The 19,463-nt window shown below is 42.9% G+C and overlaps 1 protein-coding gene across 2 annotated transcripts in view; it reads left to right on the top strand.

The window, feature by feature from the left end:
- The window catches only part of CABLES1 (Cdk5 and Abl enzyme substrate 1), a 70,762-nt gene that overhangs the window by 35,172 nt on the left and 16,127 nt on the right, over positions 1-19,463 (top strand). The window contains exons 3-6 of one of the 2 annotated variants that reach the window (XM_086890385.1): positions 887-979; positions 7,723-7,800; positions 17,631-17,730; positions 19,236-19,392. In XM_086890385.1, the coding sequence (XP_086746511.1) occupies positions 887-979; positions 7,723-7,800; positions 17,631-17,730; positions 19,236-19,392 (428 nt within the window). The remainder of the gene's footprint in view (positions 1-886; positions 980-7,722; positions 7,801-17,630; positions 17,731-19,235; positions 19,393-19,463) is intronic. The other variant, XM_086890386.1, reaches the window with a different exon arrangement.

Below are 19,463 nucleotides of genomic sequence, written 5' to 3'. Positions count from 1 at the left end.
GATGCAACAGCTGCGCTCCAGCCCTGGCTGTGCTGTGAGCACAGGACTCATCTCCAGTGTCTGGGAGCTCTGCCTTGCCTTGCAACAAAACAGCCCTGAGATGAAACAGAGAGCGCTTTCACATGCGCCGTGGTTTCAGCTGATTAGAAAGAGCAAGGGTGGAAGACGAGGGGGGGAGGATATTGCTGTTTGTCTCATCTCTCCTCCCTCTGGCAATTTCTTTCTGTAACTGCAATTTATAAAGTGTATTCAGATGTAAAATAGATTTAAGGCTCAATGTTTTGAAGAACGATTTTTTTTCTGGGGTAGTTTATTTTATTTTCAGTTGTTTCATATACTGTCAGGAACATGAAAAGTAATATTTAGAGTTAAAATCAAATAGGAATTATCTTTGCAAATAGGAGATTTTAAATCTTTCTAAAATTAAAAGAAGAAAGAACTTCCCTCAATGGCTCCTTTATCAATAGCTGAGGAGCGTACAAAAGCGTGGGTGTTGGTGCGAGTGGGGAAAATTGCGTATTTTTCTAGGTTTTGGTTTAGTTTAATTTTTTTTTTTCTTCTGAAAGCTTGGGCTAAGCTGTCATGGCAGATTACAGGAAGTTTTACTTTGCTGAGTTTTTTTATGAGTTTGTTTTTTGGTGGGTTTTTTTTGCATGAAGGGAGGGGGATTATTATTATTTTAAATATTATTTTTTGTTTGAGCTGTCACGTTTCCAGACTTATTGTCTTTATTGTTCTTGCTGGTTCCTAGCACAGGGTGACTTGAATCATTTGTCTCGTCTTTCCTTCCTGCTTTTGTGTAGACTTCTTGGCGGTACAGCAGGGAATTGAGAACTTTTTTTTTTTCCTTCTCCCTCCCCTCCCTTGCAACTGATTTATTTTTCAGATGTCGGACACTCTCAGGATCACCCAGACCAAAGAACTTTAAGAAGGTTCATTTTATCAAGAACATGCGGCAACACGACACCAGAAACGGCAGGTACTGTGCATGCAAAGGCTGCTTCTGCAGAGGCAACCCATGGGATGTGAGGGAAGGGGCAGGATCAGCATCCCCCTGCAAGAGCACAGCCACTGCCACTCATCACATATCTCCTAATGGTCTTTCAAATGATCTCTGAGGGTGCAGGCTGCAGTGCATGCTTCATTCCCCAGGGAAGCACGTGTCAATGGAAGTGCTGGCCCTTGGATTTTAAGACCTTTGCCTCCTTAATACAAATAACCTGCATAAAAGGAAAATCTGTGATTCTGTTGGAGTAAACTAGGCATAATCTGGTTGTATTTCTTCAAGGGTGTTGCCACATTTTAAGTGTGAGAGTAGCACACATCTGAACCTGCCTGGACCAAGTTTAGCAATGGTTGAAGGATACTGCCAACATCTGTTAGTGGATACAGCGTGCTGGGAAATGCACAGCCAAGGATGGTCATGACAAGATGAGGCAGGGGATCCTAGTTTCCATGGCAGATGCAGGCAGAAAGGCTTCCAGGGAATGTGTGAGAGGTGCACCTGTGTCTGCAGCATGCCCTGAACTGGGATGTGGACTGCCCAGGCTACAGCCATTGGCACTGGTGGGACCTGTACAGCAGCCACTGAGACCTGGCTTACTGAAAAGTAGTAATACCAAAGTGTTGGTATTCCCATCAGCTGAAGGTGTATCCATCAGTAAAATGGGTTCTCTATTGCGCTACCATCCAGCACAGAAGTGAAACTGGCTCCTCCCTGCTTATTAAGGACATACCTGTCCTCTCTGATTTTTCCAAAAACCATTTCTCCATGTGCCTCATGATTTTTTTATTCTTGTTCTTCCAAATCAGAGTAGGTTTGAACTAGGCTGCCTGAATAAGTTGCCTGTAGACTAAACTCTCCCAATGAGAGTTGATCCTTGCACATGCCTGTTCTCATAAAACTGCCATGGCTGAGAACCATGTATGCTCTGATGGACCAATTTGTGCCCATAGCCTTTGATTTCCATCAGACGTGGAACCACATCAGTAGAAATTCTAACATTGCATTGAAACACAGGTTTTATGAATTGAATTCTGATAGGTGTTACTTGGCTCAAGAAAAAAATTCTTCACTGTTATTCTCACATACAATGCAGTGAAAGGTAGTAATTAACATAAATGTTGCACAAGGTGGCCCTGAGAGATTTTAGAAACAGCTTTTAGACCCAGCTTTTGTATCAAACAGTCACATGCAGAACTATTGACTTGACTATTGTCAGACTAGCCGCCAGTTATTGTCTTTGTAACAAATACATGTGGAATCAAACTCTGAAAAGCAGCCCTTTAATTTTAGTTCATTTTGTGTATAAGTAGATATATGCTCAGGGAATTTCTTACAGCCAAATAGACTTACAAGGTATTATGCAAATTCCACAGAGAACAATTTCTGAGATGTGTATATAAAATCTAGGCATAAACTTGATGGAAATAATACCTGAAAAAGAATGAATAAATATTTGATTTGTAAACTCCTTTCTCCGTGTTTTGCAAAGAAATATTTGTAGCATATATGCAACATTTTATCTTAATTCAAAGATCAGTCATTATGTCTGACAATATAACTGAATATTTTTCTTGCTAAGAAAGCAGTGTGAAAGCTTCTGTTATTCAGCTGGCTTATCTTTATCAGCAGACACAGTTTTCCAGAAAATTTCCACAATCATAATGAAGATCTCTTTATCTGGAATACAAATACAATAAGAATGAGAGACACAGTTTGGGCAATAGTTTTCATCCTATGGTCGTAGAGCCACAACGATACTAGCTAAAAATAAAATGCAGAGTTAACATTTTGTGTCACCCCTATGTCTAGCAGTAAGTAATTTGACTGCAGACTCTGTTTTTCCCAGGGGTCTGGATATAGTCACTGGAGTTAATAGGCATTTGGGATGAAAAGGACCTCTAGAAATACATGTGGATCTGCTTTGTTTATTCATCCTAAAATCAACAATAATTCTGAGTACGTTAAGATCTCTGAAGCTGTCCTCCCCAGTTGCCTGTGACACAGAGGAGCACAGCTGTTGTAATGGATAGAAAACCCTCCTAGGGCTCCTTTCTAAGTCTGAGACCTTGCCCCAGGAGGCTCATGCATGGTTATGCAGGTGTTGAGCTGGGCTGGAGTCAGGCTCTGAGCTTCCTCCAAAACCCCTGACCCTTTCTGTCACAGCATGCCAGTCTTCCGCTTAAGAGGAGGAACCCAGCTTTGAAAACATCTACACTGAGTATATTTTTGGGTGGTGAATTTGATGACCGGGCTTTAAAATAGCCAGCACTTTCAGAAATTGTTTCATTGGCTTGTGACTGTGTCACAGCAAAGAAAACTGCAGCGTGAGTGATAGCTCAGGGCTCCTCTCTCCAGTAGCTGCCCTTCTTTGCGTCTCTCAGCCTGTAAGGTGATGTGTCCTTGTCCTGTGGCACTGTGAGCTCTTCCCCCCTCAGCCTCAGGGATGACATGTGTTGTGCAGCGATGCTCTGTGTCCAGCCTTTGGCAGTCCTGCGGCAAGGCAGGACCTGCTGTGGTTAAAATAAGAGCTCAGCTATTTAGCATGGAGAAAAAGCTCATGCAGAAAAAATACACAGACTGGAGCTTAATCAGCAAGTCCTTGTATTGCTTCCTGTTGATAGTTCTGATCACTAGTTAAACCGGTTTCTTTGGATTTCTAGGTCGTAGCTTATTAAAGGAGTTAGAGAATTAGGGTTCCTAGACTGTGGTAGCAAAGCAGTCTTGTAAAACAGCACAAAATAAATTTTACCATTTAAAGACAAATCAAACCCTGTCATGGCATACAAACTAGCACAGGTAGCCACCAGCATATGGTTTTACCTGCTTTATTCAGCAGGTTTATTGGTGATATCCTCCATAAACACTGAAGCAGAGGATTAGTAAAAGTGAGCCACCAAATAAGCAACCTGAGGCAGCTGAACAAACAGCTACTGGTGAGAATGGGAGAAGAACAAGTCTAGAGTTATTGTATATAGCAGGTGTAAAAAGCAGTAAAACAACGTTCCTCTCCCACCCCCATGCCATTGCTTTCTCAGGTGCTTTTGTTAACAAACATATCTAAGGGAATGCCATCATGAAATGTCTCTTTTGCTGCTCTCTTAATTGCACAGACATGCAGACTAAGAGGTTTGGCAGCACTCTCAGGGTTCATAATAACTCTCAGCCACCTTCTAATCGCTCTTGAGCTTCTGAGACTCCAAAATGAAGGCTGCTACCCTGACGGCATCCGTGGTTCGTGTGTTCACCTTTGTGTGCAGGGCAACAGAGCCCTGGCAGTCAAAAGTCATCAATCATGAATGGGAAAAGAGGCTGTGGTATTCCACTTGTGGATGGTATATATAATGTATATCACATTGCCTGATGGCAGCCATTTGATCCAACACAATCAAACCTAGACAGATGCTAGGAAAAGCAGACATTATTTTTCAAGTCTAACAAATTACTGATTCTGTTTAGAGCTTCATGCTCATTAAGGTCTTTTGCAGTATACACTTCATAAAGAAATTGAAGGATTAGCTTTTATAGCCTTTGCACATTGTCAAAATTCTCTTGCAAAATAACAGTTGCTCTGAACTATAGTAATTAGTACAACTTTTTGGTGAAATGTGAGAATTAAAGAATGAAAACCTTTTTGTGAAGTGGTTTTAAACATGTCTAGGTGGCACAGTTGGAACCAAGGCATGTAAACGCTCTCACACAGCTTCTGAGATAGCTCCTTCAGAGGTGTGCAGATGCCCTTTGTTAAAGAGTTGAAGTCCAGGAAAATACTTCTCTTCTATAAGCAATAATTTGATTTTATTGAACAGCAATGGACTTCCACTACAACTTCTTCTCCAAAGCATATTTTGTGGCAAGTTTCTGAACTTCCTGCCCCAGCAAACCATTTCAGGCTTTCAGAATTTTTTTTGCTTCCATGCATGTCATCGTACCTGTACATAAAATGCCATTTTATCCCTCTGTGATGAGTATCTGACCACTGCTTTCCCTGCTTCCTTTCCAGTCCAGCTCCTAAAGCTGTTTTGCATCACTCTCCCTCGGCAGCTTTGCAGATGAGGTTTTGTGGCATCCTGGCAGTGGAGGCTGTGGGCTTCTCTCATGCTCTGTCTGGGAGATCTCTGTGTAAAGAAGGTCTGCTGGTTTATGGAAAGACACACAGTACTTGGGTCCCAAGGGAAAGAAATCTGAAAAAAATAGAGGCTGGGCTGGTGCTTTTTATTTCCTTTCTTGTCTGATTCCTCCTGATACACACAGTTCTGTGGTGACTTCCTACTGTTGTCTTTGCTTGTGGACATGGAAGCACCAGTTTGTTTTTCTTTTAAGTATTAAGAGTTGAGAGGTATTTTTAGGGAGGTGTAGGGCGTTGGTGGAAGAGCTGTATTTCCAGAAGCAGCCAGAGGGAGGGGGATAATATGCTTAGTGGGTACTGTGGTTTTCCGAATTCAAAGATGCTTTCTGATGTCAGCCTCAAAACCTGTGCCAAGTTTCATACATCAGCAAACAAGGCTTCCAGTGAACAAGCAAGCTGTTGTGAGTAGCAACCATTCAGCAGTAAGCAGTGGCAAGCACAAAATTAATCATATGCCAGAGTTTTTTTGCTTGTGGATTGCTGTTCTCAAATGGGAAGAATTATTCCCCCTGCTCTGTAGCTCACTGCTGCACCATGAGACAATCTTGTAGGGTCTGAGACATTTCCCTTAGGTAAGGAATGTTACAGCATTCAGACAACAATGAAATTGTACTTCATCTGCTGCAAGAGAACTTCCTAAAGCTGTATGTGTGTTTACTATTAGAAACCCTTCTTCATTAAAGGGTAAATCCCTCTTTGCTTTCAAACGGGCTTTTAAGGAAGGAAATAGGATTGCTATAACGGAGTAATCCAGGAGAAGGAAAATCGATCATTCTGCATTTTTCCAAGGATTATGTGCAGCAGCTCTCTTGGGGAGCTAAACCTTTTCCAAGAACGATGACTAAGCTGCTCCCTTAAGGGAACAGTGTTCTAATAACCGCATAACTGCGATGAGATTCATAGGTGTGTGTGCTGGTTTTCAAAGAACAAAAGAGTTTGCTAGGGTTTGTTGTCCAGCTTTGACCAGTGGGGGACAAAGGATGAAAAATTCAGGTTAAATCCTCACACACAGATCTGTGGGACACAATGTCAGAAAAATCAGTGTTGGAGAGCAGAGCAAGGAAGTACAGTAGACCTGACAGCCAATGTAGTGGTAGGTCCCAGCATTTTCACCACAAGTGGAGATTTTTAGAAAGGTAAAATGTCAGTAAATTCTAACACTAATCAGGTCAGAAAACATCAAAAATTGCTGTCATTGTGTCTTTGAGGAGTTCAGCATGGTGCAGCCTGTCAGCCAACTTTAGAGGAGAGAAGGGTCAGTTCTACAATGGTACAATTCTCAGTGTCGTGAAGGCAATAAAGAAAAAGGGTATATTTGTAAGCAGTTACTTATTGGCATTTTATATCTTACTTCTTGACCAAGCTTCTCTTGGCTTCTTGCAAGTCTGCATCTCCCAAATCTTTATTAATGTAGCCACTGGCATTCCACTCTGTTTTATGGGAAGCGGGTCTTGACTTCAAGGTGGTTTTGATGTTGCTTGATATGTCATAGTCTGATGGCTGAAGGCAACAGCATGGCTGTGTAACAGACAGAGGTGGCTCCAAGTTATTTGATTTAAAGGAAATGAGCTCTATCTGAGCTGAAACCAGGACAGTATCACACAGTGACTTTGCAGATGTTGCAGAGATTTGGAGACTGGTTAGAAATACAAGGCATTTGCTCTGAGAGCGTCCTGGATTCTGAGATAAGCTCTCTGCAGGCAGATGATGTATGGTTTCATGCAGCCAAATCTTGGCTAACTGCCTATGAGGAGCAAAGGCAAGCCATGCTTAGAGGAGGAGGGATTCAGCCCTGACAGTGACTGAGACAGATGTGGCAGGGAGTTATGGATCGGTTATGACTGAATGTCAATGGAATATCATAACCAAGAGGGCTAGTGTGATTATTGAGCCCAGAGGCTGGCAGAGTGTCATGGCTGGACACTGATCCTAAAGGTAAGACTGGAAGATGTGCAGCTTCTGAGGTCAGGGATAATGCCTGGAGACCAAGAAAGGTGATGGGGCAAAACTGGAGAAGACTCAAGGAAGAAGCTTGCAAACAGTGAAAGGATCTGAAAACTTAGGCAAACCTAGCCTGATGGGTGGATTAAGTCTGTTTCAGGAACAAGAAGCTGATAACCAAGGGAGTCCTTTGATTTAGCAGAGGAAGATCACAACCAGCAGCCAGAGTGTGTATCAGTGGTAATTGCTGGTGTGTATCACCAGGGTTGCTGCTGGGTTTGACTGTTGAGTTTCAGCCATTGTAGTGAGTTGACAGAATGGTCCCGTGCCTCTGTGGGTGGACTTCTTTCACTAGGAAAGCATCTGTCCTGGATTCCAAGTCGCATATTCAAGATAGTCTTCCTAGAAAGCCTGTAGAGGGGGCTCTGCTACTCATTCACTGCTCATTTCCTGCAGCACAGGCTTCAGCACTTCTGTAAAGGCTCCATAGCACAATATCTGTGAGATGTAAAAGAGGATGGAGAAATCGTCCATTATGCAAGTTTAATGATTGCAAATTCCTCAATGGTAACATCTATTGCTTTGCTTATTGTGGTGGGATTTTTTAACTTTTAGTCTTTGATTTCTTTTATTTTCTTTTATATTTTAGAATAGTCCTTATCAGCAGCAGAAGATCCTTCTGTAGCATATTTTCAGTGCTGCCATATCGAGACTGTACCCAAGTCGGGTATGTATATTTATACGTGTACTGCATAGTCTTTCTGGGCCTGCATGTAGACCTGCTAACAGACAACAGCATGATGGAGGATAATGCTTTTACATGTCTGCTCTGAGAAGAGATAAATGCTCTTAGGTGTATTTGCTTTGTGGACCATTACCAGGTTGAAACTACAGCTCTCAGTTCCCCACTTTATTTATATGTGTTGTGGTATCTATGATTATTAAGCTGGAGAAAACTACCCCCATGAAATCAATGTTCTTGAAAAAATACACTTTTTTATTGTTTCTCCTGGCTTCACTCATCTTTGACAAAACAATTACTCTAGACAGCACCACTTTGATTGTATAAGCCATCTTGTCTTTCTCTTTCTTCCATGCAATCATAATATATCATGATGTATCTAGATTTCTAGAATTATAAAGAAATACTTGGATTTTAGCAGAATACTTTTTTATTTAATACTTTCAGTCACTGGTCAGAACATTCAGTCAGTGAAAACATTATTTTGGCCATAATATTATACAGATTCACAGCTGTCCATGCAGCTGCCTCACATCCCTGACATGCTGAGACACTGTAACTCTGATAGAAAAGTTCCTTTGGAACAAAGTAGTTCTCCAAAGACTGAGAAAACATTTAGCTCTTCCACTGAAACCACAGAAGTGGAAGAAACTGGATTTGGCTGGAAGTTGTGGCCTGGCAGGCTCTGATGGGCCTTTAGAGGTGCAGTGCAAGGCTGGGATCAGCAGTGCTGGTGGGCAGCAGCTCTGTGACCCTGGGACAGGGGGGGAAGCCATGGCCACTTGTCAGAGACCTGAGAAGTCCTTGTGGTTGACTCAGGGACTGCAGAGCACAAAATGCATGGGAAATAGTGATTTAATACACTGAGGGGGGTTCGAAAGATCCCCAAATTGTCTACAGTCAAATCTATCCAATGTATAAAAGACAAAGTTGGCTCGTACTTCCCACCTATCAGTTTAGTTCTGGAGAATGATTTGTCACAATCTCCTTGTGCACCAGTAATTCAAAACAAAGGGAGATTATTTTTAATGTGCGAAGGAAAGGAAGCACCTTTGTCAGAGGGTTGACTCTGTCTGCTCTCTCTTACGGTAAATTTTTTCCTTTAATTAAGCAGTGATGACACATCAGGCAAATTCTTGACAGACTGGCACATTTTTTCTTTGTTCTTGAGTACACTGTCATTCTTTAATGGTCATCATCCTGTGGAAAATGGCTCTTTATTGAAAATTGAACATATTTTGAAATTCTGATGACTGGTTATACCTTCTAAATTACAGCAGTAATGAGCCCAGCTGCAAAACTAAATATTATTTCAGCATGTCATGTCTTGTACTGTGCTTGCACAGCAAGAAGGGCATGGGATGAGAAGGTAGCAAGTGCCAGTACAAAACAATCCAACCCTGTTCCTTTGGCTAAAAAGCCAAGATTTAAAAAAATGCCCTCTGTCTTTCTTCCAGAGCATCAGAGGAAGAGAGAAACAATTCAGTGGCACCTCCTTCCAGGAACAGCTGGTGCAAAGAGCAGATGAGGCAGTATAGCATAAACTATAGCCACTCTGTTCAGGCTGCTCAGTGCTTGCTTACTTGCACATTTTGAAGTGAAGTTGGAGGGGGGAGTGACACTGGATATTCTCTTATGAAGTACTGTAATGACAGCATCCTTTAGCTTTGCTTTCTCTGAATCCCTGGATGTCTGTCCCCAGGTAAGATGTCCCAGCTGGTTTGTGTTCTGCAAACATCACTGAACAGTAAATGGAAAGAAACAGGTCATTGCTGGGAGCCATGAACACATCTGAAATTTGAACTGGAGAAAGCCCTGACAGGAGTGGGAGAGTAGGATGGATGAGCAGGCAGGAGGAACTGTTTTGTGTGAGAGAAGCAAGCACATAGTGCAGCTGCTGCTGCTTCTCCACCTCTGCTCCAGCTCACAGGCACGGTGGCCAGTGAGGAAACCTCCAGGCACAGCTGTTTTGTGGAGGCTGCCAGCCAGTGTTGTACTCGAGGCAGTGCAGAAGAGCTGTACTCTACCAAGGATGGTAGATACAGTGTGCAGGAACAGATCCATTATAAAAACATGGCAAAAGGCACTTTCTGAAGTCACTCCATGTACTTGTACCTGTCCTGTGTGGATGGGGCAGCATCACACCCCTCACCATTGAGGTGTGAGAAGTGTACTCTAGACTGTGGCCCTCACTTGCCTGCCCTCCTTGCAGAGATCAAACTACAACAGCAAGAACCCTCCCCAAAAACCTCCAAACTGTGTTTTTAAGTGGTTGTGCCAATACAAATGGAGGTCTGGGGAGAGAGCTGTAGATCTACATGAGGGGACGAAGTTTGAGGAATAAGTTCCCTAAATGCTTACTTTTCTTCCTCTACCTAGACCAGCAGAGCAAGTGAGAGCAGATCTAGCCAGGTGAAAACAGTGTGAGGAAGTTTACTTCACTGCAAGTCAGGAGCTGAAGGAGGTGCTGAGCATCTTGCCTGCTGGCATTCCTTGCCCCACAGTATCTCTTGATGTTACAGCCCAAAGTCATCAGACCCTAGGCAGGGCTTAGTGGTAGCTAAGGGGAGGGATGCAGTGATGTGAAAACACTTGTAGCAGCCTTATTGCCTCTGTTCTTAATTTAACAGACACAGAGGAAGATTGTCCGAATGTTTGGCTTTATGACAAAGTCATTGTGTGATGCACAGGTTGGAGGCAAGTGCTAGTACTGCAGGTTTGGGTTATGCAGTTGCCTCTCATTTTCCAGTGCACTGGAAACGTTAATGGATAAAGGGTTCCTCTTTCTTCTCTAGTATCTACTTTGTGAACAGTGTTGAAATTGCCTCAGTATCCACTTCATACCTTCCTTGCCACAGATAAGCATTAATCCACATCTAGTACTGTAATGGGCAGAAAATTGCAAGTGTTGACCTCCCATTTTTATCAGAGGTGCACTTTATGCATCCCCTGAGCTGCTGTGGCACACACCTCCTCTGTCAGAGGCTGGTTGTCACTGTGGAAGCTCACAGCAAACAGAGTTGAGCCTCGATACTGTTCCACTTGCAGGGCAGGGGAAGATGCCTCAGGTCAGCAGCAGGTAGCTGTCCTACCTCACACACCCTCAGCACAGGCATGTACACCCACATGCTGACCTGCTCTGGGCCCTCAGAGGGGATTTGTGTCATGGCAAACCAAAGAGTGAAGCCATTTGCAGATGGATTAAATAAGACTTGAAGGAATTATTCATTTGGAGATGGGCTCCAGATGGTTTGAGGTGAATTGGATTTCAGCCCTTTGAGACCGGAGACGGGGATCAGACACAGCAGATATTATCCTTTTAGCCATTAGGGCAGGTCATGCTCCGGACACTGGAGTCCCTAAAGAGGAGCTGTTACAGCCTGACTCTCCAGGAACGTTCCTGAAGGTTTCTGACCACCCCACTCCCCAGTGTGGTGTGTGCAAGGGTGCTCTGTGGACCCACCATGTGGCCCAAGCCAGGATGGAGAAGAACCAGGTTCAACTCTGGCTATCCTGGAAAAAGTAGATATCCTGGCCAGGGGAGAAGGGAGCCTATTCTCCATTGCTTGCCTGTTCATGAAGCTTCTCCAGGCACTGCTTCTCCCTCAGCTTCCAAGGAGATGGAACAACTCTGGTGGTGCTCACAGATGTTGTTGAAGTTGCTCCATGTGGCCAGCTGGACTTGGTAGCCTGCAAAAATGGCTGCATATGCTTGCAGCCAAGTGAGAGCAATCCAGTCCTCATTAGTATAGCCTAAGCAATTTCAAAAAAGGACAATGAACGTGGTTGTCTGTCACTGTTAGAAATGTTATAAAGGAGGAAGAAGGTACTGTGTTGTTTTTCACCCCAAGAATAAAAGGTTTTGCAGTTAGTTGGGTTTACTGTTCTGATGTGTGGTTTGTTTTTTATCTTTGGCACACAGCATTATGCTTCATGATTTAAAAACATGTTTTGGAGAAGGTGCTTTTTAAGCTTGATTTTATCAATGGTAAAAGCATCCACAGATTGAAATCATACCTATTCTGCTATTTTTCGTGATGTTGTAAGAACTCTTTTAAGAGCTTCTTAGTTCTGTGAAGTCCTGTCCAGAAGATGAATCTGGCGGACCTGGGGGAGAAGGAGAGCTGGCAGAAAGACACAAATGCAGCACTGCAGCCTGGATAGTCTTACATGGAGCACTCAGACCTGGGCTTGCAGTGACTGACTGACAGCAGGGCTGGAGGTGATGAGCTACAGGACAGAAAACTCAGAGCATCAGATAATGCACATCCTTATACTGATGGCAAATTCACCTTATCTTTTATTCTTTGTGGCATTGAATTCATTAAGTGGTTACCTGCAGCAGGAATAGCTGCTGAATATTGCTGTCTTGACAAAAATACAGGTATTCATCTGATGGAACTTGCCTCCAGCTAAAGGAAATAATGCAGTATGAGTAATCAAATGGATTGAAGCCCAGGAAACAGACTGTTCTTCTGAAGTAAAGCAGCAAGTCACTAGATAAAAAGAATTTGTGTCCTTCTCAGAAATGCTGCTAACCCGCTTCATCCAGTTTCTAAAGATAAGTCACTGCTGAATTTAACTTCAAATTTAACTAAATGCTGCCCAGAGCAATAATATTGATGCCAAGTGATACCAAGAGCAAGAGGTTTTCAACGCCATCACCCCAAATAATTTCTGACCAAAATGATCAATTAGTCCACAGACTTGGCATTCCCAACAGCCTTCTTTACCTAAACTCTGCAATCTTTGTTCATATTTAGTGTTTAAACTGAGTAAGAAAGTCAAATGCAAAATGAGGCGAAAAGAAGGACTCCTGTGGTTGTCTTGCTGCCATCAGTTATTTGGCAGGTTAGTGAGTGTGGAAAAGAGGGCAATATTTACAGGAGAAATGAGAGCATCTAAATTGCCATATGGATAGTAGCAATAAGCAGACAGCAAAGCAGGATACTCTGTTACATCCTTCAGATTTGTTACCAAGTTCCATGCTGTTCTTCCCCAACAGATTTTGTATGCAAGGCAGTTTTGATTAAGTCATCAATCTTCAATGCTTTTCCTGAGCATTTATCATTCTGTAGGCCTGGGGAAGAACAACTATCTGTTTTTAGCCTGTGACAGGGAAGCTGAAATATCCCTGCATTTCTTTACCATTGCCCATTTTCCCTGCTTCTCAGAAATTGAACAAAAAATGAAACCAAGTGCATAATAGCTTTACAGAAAGACACATAAATCTGAAGCTTTTTTTCTCACAAAAGGACATTTCAAAACTGATCATCTCATATAAGAATTTTATAGAGCCAGCATTGCTCATTCTTTTGAGCTGATCTGTTCTCTTAGATTGAAATTGACCAATAAATCCCCAAAAGCTAGTAAGTTTAAATTTTGAACTTTTACTCTGTGTTGGGCAGAACATCAGGAAAAGAGTTAGCATGCTGACAGCTAAACATCTTTGGAGAGAGAAAAAGAAGGCTAGCCCATTAGAGACATCTTTCCAGGAGTTTTTTTGCTCCTTCTGCCTGTAAATTGCAGCTGAAGTTGTTCTGGCAACACTAATGGCATTAGGATCTGAAAGCTCTTGATCAATTACAGCACGCAGTCTCAGGCAGTGGGAGATCTGCTGCTGGTCTGACTGGCAGTGCATCTTTTCCAGAGCTGTCACTGTCCTTGTCTCAATAAACAGAGATGATAAGTAGAAATTATTTACACTGACAAATGAGAATGGCATCTTTTCTTGATGTCTCATGAACCTCCTTTGCTTTTAGAATAAATCTTAGCAGTGGGGGGGAATAGCTAAGCATAAAATTCAGGCACAGAAGGCTGACGTCTCTAAACAACAATTATCAGATTCCTTTCTGCAATAAGCAGAAGGCTTTTTCATGCATCTAGAAGTCTGTTTAATATTTCATGGACTCCTAAATTATTCACAGGTTAGAGTGCTCAACTGTTACTGTCATTTAAAGAGCAAGTGCCCAGCAGGAGTGTTGCATGGGACTTTGTAGATCACGTCAAAGCATAACATTTGGTTCATTGAAGAAGTGTTATACTTCCAAAGGTAACAGCATCCAGTTTATACTCTGTTAATCCTGGCCTGGCTAATAAAAGACATGATGAGATTGCTTGTTTTGATCCTTATCTATCTGCTCAGTAAAACTTTTCACCATCTGACAACAAATCTGGGATCCCATGTCACCTGGTATGGTTCCAAGAAAATCTGTGAACTCTGTTAGATGGAGAAACTTTCTCTTTTTTTCTTGCTAAGGAAACTACCCAGTCTGACTGCTCAAGAGACTGCTGGTCACATTCCAATGCCAGAGACTTTCACTGCTGGGTTTGAAGCCACTTCCCGGTGGGTGGCTCCAGTGACCCGATGGGTCCCCACCTGATTCCTCACACAGCCCATTCAGACCAGATTTCCTCACTGGCCCCAGGTTTCCTATGGCAAAGTCTCAGATCTCTGTTCCATAAAGCCATTTATTCACAGTGCAGTACCACAGAAACAGCCCGAGCTGGTGCCTTGAGGAGGATCCCCAGCCAAGGAACCCCATGGCTTTTATACCCTCACAGTCTCCAGAAATCTCCTCTTCCTCCCAAGTATTTTGGTCCCCCTCCCTATGTCCATCCACCTTGCTGGCTCACTGGTTTTCATCTCCTTTGTTATCAAAAAGGCCGCAAATCCTGGATCCCTCAGTGTTTCCCAGTGTTCATTCACCTGGCTGGTGTCACCCACCATCATGCCTTGTGTTATCCCAAAGGCTGGAAGCTCATGGCCTCTCTTCTCAGGCTCCTGCCCAGAGCTCTGCACTCCCATCTGCACCTCAGTCTGCAGCTTGTGAGCCTGGCTACTTGTACCCATGTATTCCTCGACGTTGTGCAGTCATGGATGACTGAGACAATATATTTAGTTCTGTGGGTAGTTTCTAACGCTGCTCAGTCTTCCAGAAATGATATCCACGAATAGAGTATCTAGAGCTTGACATTGATGTAAATCAGGGCAATTCCCCAAACTGTCAGAAACTGAGATCTAGTTTTTTGCCTCCTAAGGAAATGTTATCCCTGATCTTCTCATTTTCTCAAGCTTTCCCTGCTCAAATGAAGTGAAGGTGGTAAAATAAGTTCCTATGGTTTATTTTTGGTTTTGAGTGTCTGCTTGAATTCCTTGAAGTTTCTTAAAAAGCACTTTTGGAAATAAAGCAGGAAAATCAAAACTGAGGATGAGGAGGAAGGAAGCTTTCTTACATGCCTCTTTGGCCAGGACTGTTGTTCCTTCTCTGCATTTTCTGAGCACCATTTATTACTGGATAGTGGTTTGTGCAGTTCCTCAGTCCAATTGGTAATAACTTAAACACAGTGAAAGCTTGGTTTGTTTTTTCTATGAAGTACCTGTCCTCTGTATGCTCCTGCTTTGTGGGACCCCTTGACCCTGGTGCTATGTAAGGACGTGTCCTAAGGAGCCTGGTGCCAGTGGATGGCCACACTGGGGCAGTGGCTGTACCCAAACAGCCATCCTGACCCTTCCCCAGGCACAACTCACCCATTTGGAGGGGTCTAAGGGAAAGCATCCCCCAGACCTTTCCTAGTTGTTCTTGGGGTGTTGGGGCTGTGTGGAGGAAGCAGCTGTGCTGTGTGGGGCTCCCCCCAGCAGTGGGCTGGCAGCCTTTGGGCTTGCTCTCCCAGCAAGAGCTTTGCCAAGACCTTATTGAGCTCTTCATCTTTAATAGGAGTGAGAGAAAAAAAATAAAGGTTTGTAGTGCAAAAAATTTTATTTTTTGCTGTTTCAGCTTGCTCTTGATCACACTGATAGGGAGCTCAAAAAGGATACAGTAAAGTTTCTTAGGAATTCCTTATGAGGTGTTAACCAAGATCTTTCACAAGAGAGAGGAGGATGTGTATAAGCCAGGATGAGCCTTTCCATTTATATGCTCATAAGAAACTGCACATTGTTTAGTACTGATTTTCCTCAAGAGAGAGCATCTAATTCTCTGTTTTATGGGCAGATTTCTCTCCAAACAGTAACACTTTATTACTCCATTTTACAACACAAGCAGTCATATATTTTCTAGAAACAAAGAGCATATGTGGAGAAGGGGAACACTCCAAACAGATTTGCAAAACAAGCAGAATTACTGCAGTGTTATTCACAGGGTCTTGAAAGGAGAACCCTCTTCAGAAATATCAGAAAGATGTGGAAATGGAGACATTAGTGTCCATCGATCTTCAGCTGATGTCCAGGAATCATTCCTGTGTGTGCTCACACTTGCCAGCTGACCCTGCTCCCTGCTTCAAAGCACTGACTTCTTTCCAGTCGTAAGAGCTGCCTTTTATTTTTTAAAGCTGCTGTGCTGACTCTTCAAAGGGTGATGGATTTCCATTTGATGAGTGGCAGAGTTATCTATCCATGTCTGTTAATTACATGGAAAAATTTCTCCATGACGTGTTTTCAGAGTTGTAACAGCATTATTTCTTGCTCTGTGCCTGTAAGGTCTTGAACGGAAAGAAGTTACACTGTTCTGATTTCAGGTAGTTAGATATTTGTTTTCATTTTGGGGTTCAGGGGCTTCCTCAGGCTGTGTGTTTGTTTCATAGATAAGACCTGCTGGAATAGTTACAATTTGGCATTTATCTCTCTGAGAAGTAGTTCTCTTAAGTACTTTCTGTGCAGGAGCAGAGAGGCTAATGCCATGCTTCTGACTGAGAGTTATTTTTATAAAATTATTAGTCCAACCCCTCAGTAACATGATACCAGGAAACAAGAATGATAATATGACACTGTGCTAAGTGAACTCCAATCAAGAAACTAAGAGGACTTTGTTGGGATTAGAAACTCGATACAGTCTTTTCCTTTGTCACTGAAGTATGTTTTCCAGAAGATAGATGTGTTGGATTTTTCCAGCAGTGAGGTACATAACTTACTAGGGACTCAGGATAGCCTGAGAAATAAAATGTATGATAGGTTGGAGAGGAAAGAAAAGGAAAGAGGGTGTATTGTATGTCACAGCAGGCTGTGACTGGGTGCAGAGCCTGCAGGGCTTGTCCTGGCCTCCATCAGCATCTGTCCCACACAGAGTTTTGAGCGCACACTTGGATCCCAGCAGCAATCAGCCAGGAAAATATCGCAGGATAAATATTATGGAGTTTATACAGCTGTCATTTGTGAGGCACGGATTTGCTCCTACTCTTTTTTACCTCTGCTCACATTTTGATCATGAGGCTAAAGCATGAGATACTGCCTGCTTGTCTCAGGCATCTCATTTATCTCCAAATGGAAGATGCCGGGTGGGTCAGTCCTTCTAAAGTAGATCCCCAAGTTTCCATGCTAGGGTCATGGAAAACTGGCTTTCTCCTGTCAGCCTCCAGCTGAAGGGTCACTGGGCCACTCTCCTGTGAATCCTTCCTGGAATCTTGCACAGGAATTTATCTCTGTTTCACATAGAGGAACATGTGTATGTGGTCTGGGAACATCTGTCTGCCGGATGCATGGCAGTCAAGTGTTCAGGCTGGATTGTTGTATCTCACCTGAAGTGTATACAACTTCCAGTTCCTCCCCAGTGCCAGCTTCTGTCAGAGGTACCCAGAGATGGGGAACCTTGCTCTGCACTGTGGGCTGGGGTGTGAGCTGCAGCCGTGAGCAAACTGGGGTGTTTTCTCTATAAAGTGTTTTAGACAACACAAGTGCTTCCCATAGGAAAAGTTGTCTGGTCTGTGCTTTGCATTGGCATGTCTGGATTCATGTTGCACCTAATTTCAGCATTTGGTGGTGGGAGGTGAACAAGGCATGTGTATTAAGGGCTGTTTCTGCTCTTCTTTCTGCTTCCCAGGGATATGAAGCTGGATGGTGGACGCCAGTGCCATTCTACTGGAGTGTGCCTGAAAGAGATAATTGGTCTTGAAGGTGTGGAGCTCGGAGCAGATGGGAAGGTGGGGATGCTTCAGTTCCTACTCCCTCAGATTTTATGTTATAAGGGGGAAAACTGGCTTAACTAATAACAAGTGCATATATAACATGTAGTGTAACACAGTAGTTAAAGCACAGTATGTGCAACTGTAAATAAGCTTAGCAGAAATTCATGAGGACTGTCCAAGCTGTCAACACAGACAACTCTGTATCCTTGAAGAAATTTGCCTCTGGTAATATCTGAGTGTGCAAAGCATTACTGAATTACACAGCCTTCCCCTGGCTCTAGCAGGAGTTATCACTGCAGGGTATATTGTCAGGAGCTTGAGAATAATTTCTGGTGAGAGTTGTAGCTGTAATTCTGTTTGCTTTCCATTGTATTTAATAACATTTTGCTTAATATTTTTCCAGAGAGCAGAAAGACAGTGGCACAAATTTGATGAGTCTTTCAAAATCCAGGAGCTCACTCATTTGAATAGAATAAGCAAATATGAATCTTTAGGTCAGTGATCGATTTTAAAGAAAAATGTAGAGGAGAAATGGTTTTAATCATAGAAGAAAATATTTCTTCCTGAAAGCCTGATTTACTTTCCACAGTTCAATTTTACTCAGTCTGCTGTCATATATGGATTTAAAGGCCTTGGGTCAATGCTGCTACACATGTTGTGCTCACCTAACCAGGTGTCAGGCCAGACCACAGGCTGTAAATTCTTGAGGACAATCTGTCTGCTTATAAATAATGAAAGCTCACATGTTTTATTTGATACCTGTTCTGACCTCCTCGTAAACCAGTCTAGAGTCTCAAACTCATTTTTTTTTCTTCAATGCAATGTTATTGTTGGAAAATGAGCCAACGGGAAGCAAGGCATAACTTTTTCTTGGCCAGGGGTATAGGCAGAGAATCAGTGCACTCTAAAAATAATTTTGTCACAAGTTACTCATTCACACTTAGTCCATGTTGGGGGGGCTAGTAAATGATCTCCCACAACCATTGCTGTGAACTGGAGCTCACTTAGTACATCAATAAGACTCTGCCAGACAAAGTCCTGAGAAAGAAAAATAGAGGAGAAGGTGCTTCAGTTTAGCCACATTTAAGTGATTTGCCTCTGGCAGCTGTGTGCTGAGGGACCCATATGGATGATGTTAGTTCAGTAAAGAAGCTGCTGAAATGTGCTACAGAGAAGGCCCACCGGAAAAAACCTGACCAAACTGATATATTTTTAAATCTGACCCTTGAGCAGGATTTTGTAAATCCAGTGTATTAGAGCTTGTGTGTGTGTGTGTGTGTTTTGCTGAAGAATTAATGCCTTTGCAGAAGCATTTTTTGCATGGATAAACTGACTGCACTGAAGCAAATGTAGGTGACTGGTTTTTATTCATCTGTGCCTGACTACTGAATCCAGAAAATCCTCCACTAATTTGGCCTCTCTTGCTTCCAGCTGGAATGCACCAAAGGCATCCCACTGCTTCTAAGCTGGGCTGAAAGTAACTGTCTGTCCATTCTGACTTTATTTTTTTTTTTTTTTAGACGGTTTCTTATACACAGTTCCTATTTCCCACCAATGCTCTGGGAACTCGGAGGAACACGATAGACTCCACCTCATCTTTCTCCCAATTTCGCAATGCAAGCCATCGTAGCCTTTCTTTGGGAAGAGCTAACAGCACCCAGGGGAGCATTGATGCAGGTAACTTCTCAAGTAGCTCATTTTAACATCCTTGGGTACCCTGATGGTAGGCAGTTATTGCAAAGGACTGG

The sequence above is a fragment of the Cyanistes caeruleus genome, chromosome 1, assembly GCF_971803275.1.
Source record: "Cyanistes caeruleus chromosome 1, bCyaCae1.hap1.1, whole genome shotgun sequence".
NCBI classification, from domain to species: domain Eukaryota; kingdom Metazoa; phylum Chordata; class Aves; order Passeriformes; family Paridae; genus Cyanistes; species Cyanistes caeruleus.
This window is presented reverse-complemented; position numbering and strand designations above follow the sequence as displayed.